At 50.0% G+C, this 6,803-nt stretch overlaps 2 protein-coding genes across 2 annotated transcripts; both read right to left on the bottom strand.

The window, feature by feature from the left end:
- Positions 1-120: 120 nt before the first annotated feature.
- CSUI_009070 (transaldolase) lies at positions 121-6,758 on the bottom strand (the record flags this gene model as incomplete). Its single annotated transcript, XM_068069189.1, has 6 exons — positions 5,226-6,758; positions 4,802-4,882; positions 3,199-4,030; positions 1,832-2,038; positions 1,065-1,212; positions 121-290 (listed from the first exon to the last, which is right to left on the bottom strand). Coding segments are annotated over exons 3-6 (630 nt in total), but the record flags the coding sequence as incomplete, so codon positions are not given.
- On the bottom strand, positions 4,031-4,757 carry CSUI_009071 (uncharacterized protein). Its single transcript, XM_068069190.1, has one exon. The coding sequence runs from the start codon at positions 4,512-4,514 to the stop codon at positions 4,257-4,259; it is 258 nt and encodes an 85-aa protein (XP_067918832.1). The 5' UTR covers positions 4,515-4,757; the 3' UTR covers positions 4,031-4,256.
- Positions 6,759-6,803: the final 45 nt, after the last annotated feature.

Below are 6,803 nucleotides of genomic sequence, written 5' to 3' on the forward strand. Positions count from 1 at the left end.
TAGATAGATAGATATAGTAGACATTTGTAAATGTACTATATAACCATATCTTATAGAGAGAGACATAGGTATGTGTGTAGAGTGGGATACGTATCTCTCTGTATATTGTGGGTGTCGTACCTGAACAAAAGAGAAGAGAAGGGTCATGTTACAGTGGATGCCTTCTTTCTCGAGGATCTTCGCCGCTTCACATCCTTCCCAGGTAGTGGCAAGCTTGATAAGAACTCTCTCCTTCTCTATACCATGCTCCTTATACAAACGTATCAGCTTACGCGCCTTCTCCACCGATCCTGAANNCCAGACGGCATCAGCAAACGTTACTACAGGGACCCGGAAGTGATAGAACGGCAATTACCCGCAGACTGGACCGATCCTGAAGCCAATCATCACAACGCACTTCACTCTCCTATGTAAAAGGAAACGCCTTCACTTCACTGAGACGGCCGCACACACACATATGGATAAACTAAAGATAGGCAGGTAGATAGACCCGTAAGTATGTACCTGTGGATATCTATCCATGTATACACTTGTCCTACGCAATCGCGTGTCGACAGAGTATAACAAGAAAGAGGGAACATGGAGATGAAATGTAGGTCAAGTTAACAGACACGTTTGAAAAGAAGCGACTAATGTGTCGCTGCGATCGCAACAAGGCAATCATTCTCATACAACACCCCAGAGAAAAAGATCTTTTCTTCTTCTACTTACTATACCATGTGTTACTACAAGCAGAGTGAAGAGAGGGGAGGCAGAAAGACAATACACAAAGACGGGAACAATCTTCTTATACAGACTCCAGAAGAGGCAAGCGTGAACTTCTGCATGCACTTTGTCTCCACGATAGATATGTCATGTGGCCATACACCGAGAGTCATACGGTCCGTGTACATACAGATGTCACCCCTCCTTCTCAACCATCTCATACGGACAAAAAGAGTTCTCAAAACCACCAATAGATGAAGAGAAAGAACAAGGAAGACTTCTACGCAAATGCGTCTTGTGAACGTGAGCCCTCTCTCATTCATCTTTCTTTCTTCTTCACCGCGGGCTCGCCAGCTTACCATGGACGTCAAAAGACAGAGCAGCCGAGACTTCAGTACTCACAACCCCAGGGACAATCTTAAGGATTTCAATGCCGAAGAGGACGAAAAGCTGGTCAATCACTTCTTCGATAAGGTGTTCTTCTTCTTCCTTCTTCTTCTCCTCGTTCTGAGAAAGAAAGAAAGAAAGAGAGTCATGGGCCACGGAGATCACATCTGAGTATGAGGTTTCGCGAAAAATCTTGTAGACATGTCTATAGTCACACCATGTACGTCTGTGAGACATCCTTAGTCAGAAAAATAGATACATACGATGTATAGGAAGAGAGAAACCTCGAAGTTAGACGGGTTCCACTGAACGGACAATGAATGAATATGAAGCGGAAAGCCCACCCTACCGTCTCACATGACACCATCCATCTTACTCCTCAGAAGTATATAGAAAAAGAGAAGGCGACACACACCGAGATATGCATGGAATCTATATCTCTATGCATACATGGGGGAGACTTCGGTCTTTTGTTCAGCAACTACACCATGTCTAGGACTATGCATCCACTTCCTACATGTGATGAGGCAGGACCACATGAGTCTAGATGAGTGAAGATGGTCTACGACTCCAAATCTCTCCTTCCAAGGGAAGCGAATCGAGATAACAACTACTTCTTTATACCCTACAGAAGCAAACAGAAAGGCGAAAGAACGGTGATTTGGGGTGAGTATATGTATATATATGTAAGTTTATATATACAGAAGAGAAGGAAAAAGAGATCTGGTATCGGCTCTACCTCGGTAGATTTATGAAGATGAACTTTCTTTTTTGCCGCTTGGATCGCCTTGTCTACAAGATGAGCATATTGGGGCATAGAAGCGGCCTTAAAGAGAAGAGAAGGATTCGTCGTAGCATCATGCGGGACATATTGCTTAAGCGTCTCGAAATCTCCGGAGTCGGCGACGACCACAGAAAACTTCCTCAAACTTTCTAGGGAGTTCTCCTGTCGTGTTCGAAAGAAAAGAGTTGATAGACAGACAGGCAGACAGAGAGAGAGAGGTGAAGGGAGAAATGAACAGAAACAAGAAGAAAGAGAGCGTGGACGTCCAACAGAAGACTATCCGAGAGAAGAGAGAAGAAGAAGTTATCGATGGAGTCGATAACTAGTTCCCTATGAAGAGGATGACCACTACCACGAGTCTATCGTACCTCTCTCACATCTTTTTATACACTCAGGAGCCGATCACTTCTGGGGCAACCCCTCTCCCATGTGGTGTCATAGGAACTCATGTGCATGTACACTTGTGGCCACGACAATCATACACTTTCTGAGAACGCGCTCTCCTTCACCCACTGCTGCGATGAAGGATACGGCAAGGGAGTAGTAGAGTTACGGCTGCCGCCTTCGCTCTTGTATGTAACAGATCTCGCCTTTCTGCCTTAATCCTTTCCTGTCCCACAGGAAATAGGTTTCACTACGAAAGGGGAGTAGAGGAACTGCTGAGGCGACCGGTCTCTCACAGAGTGAATAGAGGCCGAGTGGTGACACTTCAACCATTACTACTGTCCAGCCTTCTTCACCCCCCGAACGCATCGGTCTCCCCGGCCAAAGTGGGGCATAGAAACATAGGAAGAGCCTTCACGGTTCAACTAGCAGCCACATGCGTTGGCTGAGCTAAGTTGGGGAGTGAAGAAGGGACTACAGACCGGAAGCACATACCGGATTCCACTCGGTGAATCCATTCGACAAGGAGCAGCAGAAAAAGAAACAGACAGTCGGGTACAAATCAAGTCCGAAAACACGACCTCGCGGGCATGGAGGACCACGATGCTTAAAATAACTGATGATCTCTCAATGTACGTTTATGTGCATGTACGCCACTTCTCCGTTTCAGTGCGCACGGTGACTAAATAGGTGGTAAAGGTTTCCACAGTCGTTCATCGAGAGCGACTCGCGGAGAATACGATGAGACCCGGCTGATATGGTGCCGACTTCTCAACAGCTTCAACAAAGACTTGTGCTATCTCTGCTATCCTCTGCAGCTCTGCAACTCCGGTAGAACGTCTCAGAGAGCCAAAAGGGAGCACGGTGGCCACATGAAGAATTCCGGAGATTCCCCCACGATGAAGGGACCGTTTGTGCTCCTTGAACGGCCTACCTACCTCGGATGACGCTACGCCGTTAGAATTTTTCTCAACTTTTTGCACCTTCGCTGGAGGAGAGGCTACAGCGTCGGGAGCGGCCACGCGCTTCTTTGTACCCGGCATTCTGGCGACTCGCCGTTCTTCAAGAATATCTCCCTCAAAAGGCAAGGGAAAAAACAGTCCTGCAAGTGCAAAGCGACTTACGGAATTCCCGGAAAGGAAAAACGGGCACTCACTAGTCCTATTCAGACGAAGAGCGAAACCAGCTGTAACAGCTGATTCGAAAAAGCAAAGCGAGCTGGTAGAGGGAAGCTGGAGACGAATGGTGGACTCGCTGGCCACTAGCGCCGCACACCGGCAAGTGTGAAAAAAAAGAAGAGGACGCAAGGTAAACTGCTCGCAAACAGGAACGCAACGAAGGCTGACTAAAACCTAAAACAAATTCAGAATGACGAAAGTTACTTCGAAAGTGACACGGAAAAGCGCGTTGTTCCCACTAGCGTCACGGCCGGCCGGCGTGTGCTGGCGAAAAGGGACTGTCCGAGTCGCTGCACTGGTAAGGAAGAAGGCTAAAACACGGTCCGGCCTGCCGCGATGAGAACAGCCACAGAGTGTTCTGTACACGATGTTGCCGTAGCTAGTAGTCCCGCAGGAGTTTTTTTTTTGTCTCCTTGATAAACAAGCCTCTGGAAACGATGCGACGAAGAACGTACGCCATCCGCCGAAGTTGAGCGTGACAAGAACTCGAGTGATGATACCAGGTGCAGTAGCACCGTGAAGTCTTGGCAGCGTACCCCTGCGTAAAGGAAGCATCGCTCGGGCTTTTCTGGCGTGGTGACTCCGATCTAGTCTGGGAACTCGGCAACGGACGACTCCAAAGAAGTAGCTTTTCCCATCAAGTTGAAAGCCATTCCAGGCGAGCAAAAAAGCCGCCTCCTCGAGTACTCTAAGCCGTGTCGGCAAGATCACCTTCGTGCCCTCCCCAGCCAACACACTGGGACAGCAGGAAGCGAAGAGCCTATTTGGGCCCCTGTGGAGAGATCTTGTTGGGCCTCCCCGCAGACCCAGAGTGAGAGCTACGAAGCTGTGTGAACGTCTGGAAACCTCCTGCCTTCTGTTTCGTTGTTATAGAGGTATATGCTTTCGGATTCTCCGGAGCTGGTGAAAGGCGTGCCTCCGCGGCTAAAGCCGTCTCCAAAGACAAAAGGTAAGAGCACGCGAGAGAGTGTTACTCTTTGTAGACTCTTGAAGTCGCATACTGTGCATGTAACAGCCCAGGTTAGCCACAAGGCAAACGATTGTCCTGTCTCGTCATAGCGGTCCGCGCAGTCCATAAGCTGACCGTCGGTACTGAGAAGGGCACCACGACTCCGAGTGGATGAGACAACCTGTCCTGCTACCTGGGCAAGCGCTTTTGCGCTTCGTCATTATGCAGCTCAACGGAATAAAGTACTCACTGGGCAATTACAGAAATGCAAATAAACTGAAGGCACCCGGGCTCTCCTTTCCAAGTCATGCGCTTAACTGTGCATTTGTGCTCTACGGAAAGAAAGAATACCCTTCAGCACAAGAGCGTGCTCGTCAATGGCTGAAAGACAGGGACATCTCGGTTAAGACAAACTTTGGAGAGTCTGGGGAATCTGGCCAGGTGTCCAACGACGTGCCGTGGAAGTGAACCTCTCCCGAGGCTACCGCAAGGTGGCTGGAAGCAGACACAGAGATCTAGTCCGTTACAGAATTGGGAAGGTACCACCCTGCGTGGTAGCCCACTCTGACTTTCATCTCCTGCCATCGGAGCAGAAGCAAGGTGTTGTCATGAGTGACCTGACAGCGGGAAGCGAAGAGTATATGACTGCAGAGCCGCGCTGCTGACGCAACCACTATATACGCCTGCGCCAGTTCTTAGACTCTACTGGCGACGTCAGCGGTCCGCAAGGCGATCGAAACTTGAGAGAGGAGCGCAAGCTTCCGCCAGCGGGGCACACACGGCCTGCCTGCCGTTGTCTCGACACAGCAACGGGTCCGTGTCGAGAACAGCGCGATACCTTTTTTGATCCGAAGCAAAACGATTGCTCTCTCCGATTGGAAGGGAAACAGAGGAAGTTAATATTTTGCTAAGTGAATACGCCACCTCACTGGCTGAGCCAGCTGCAGTCGCAACGTAGTAGAGACGGAAGAGCGGAACCATAACCGAGATGGCGCCTCCATATTAGACCACGCCATTCACCCCCAATCGACAATCTATGAAAAAAGTCGTACCAGCTGGCGCCTCGCTAACTGCATGGCTCCAAGCAACCCCTCTGCGGACACCGGTTGTTGGTTGAACCGCACGCTCGGCAGGTTTCCGACGGCAAAACAAGATTTCGCCTAGCAATCTTCGCTCCGACTGACGAAGGCGCGCGGGACACCATCACAATTCCGTTTTGTCCGTATGCATTGATTTGCTCAGGACCATAGTAAACAGCTGCGTGCGAGGTGCTCGATGAGAATCCAGAGTATCACACGCCAGTGCAAGCTGGACACTAGTTGCAGACATCCTCTGAGGAGCAAGTAAAGGCTGGGGGTGGGTTGTTGCTAAAGACTCACCTGCGAGGGCAAAATGAAGCTCGGCAGGTTGTTCCTCCACGAAGACCCAGAGGGAAGGTCGCTTCTATCGTCTCTGCGACCAAGATACTGCGTTTTCTAAACCCACTGGCACCCTGCCATTTTCACAGAAAGCTGAAGTGTCCGCGCTTTCCTCTCGACCCGTTCACACTCATCATGAACAAGACATCCGGCCACTGTCAAAAGACGATCAAAGGTGCTTACAGTCCAGGCACTGTTCTTGTGGGACGGTTACCCAGGACCCGAGGACACGGCATGACCCCTTGCGCCCCTTTTCTCTGAACTGCTTGCTATGCTAGAAGAATGACAGTCTGACGATGGATGCACCGAACGTTTCCCAAGGCATTTGAGAATGACCCACCGAGAACTGGGTCGGAATACTTTTGAAATTCAGTCAAGGTTCCGGAAAAGCCGTCAGAGAGATGAGCCAGTCCGGAAAGGTCTATGCACTCCGACTGAAGGAAGAAGCGGGTGGAAACGCTCATACTACCGCGATTTCTTTCGCGTCAAAGGCAAAGCAACCGCCGAGGTTGTTTAGCAGAGAAACATGAGGCCCGCAGTCAAGAATTCCTCCCCACCGGAGAGGGACACGTCCCAGGACGCTAAATTCGGCGGCAAGGTTCTATCAGTGTTTTTCTTGTGGCTCTTTTCCTTGCCTTTTCTCGAAGACTTGCTTCCCCCCTCCCTTTTTCTTGAATGTTCTCTTGCGAACTTTTGTCGCAAGGCGGAGATGACATCGCCTTGGTCTTTCTTGCTTGTTCAGTGAAACCCCGCAGGAAAGCGACGGGGGGGATGAGGGAGAATCGTGGGACAGCGTCCATCAACTTTCTGTCGATGCAAATGCTTTCCGGGTTACAACAACCGCGGTCGGTGGTGGGGCTGCTCAGTCTCCGTAGTGACTTCGGTAACCTGCTGCGTGTACTCGCATCCATTTGAGCACACAGGGGACACGGTTCGAATTACCTGAACCTCGCCGAAGGGTATAGTTGGAGTTCCCTTTTGTAACTAGAAGCTGTGGT

Source organism: Cystoisospora suis (genome assembly GCF_002600585.1).
Source record: "Cystoisospora suis strain Wien I chromosome Unknown contig_5276, whole genome shotgun sequence".
NCBI lineage: Eukaryota > Apicomplexa > Conoidasida > Eucoccidiorida > Sarcocystidae > Cystoisospora > Cystoisospora suis.

What these genes read in the sequence shown, in the direction of transcription:
- CSUI_009071 (XM_068069190.1), bottom strand. Translation starts at nt 4,514, where the DNA reads ATGGACTGCGCGGACCGCTATGACGAGACAGGACAATCGTTTGCCTTG.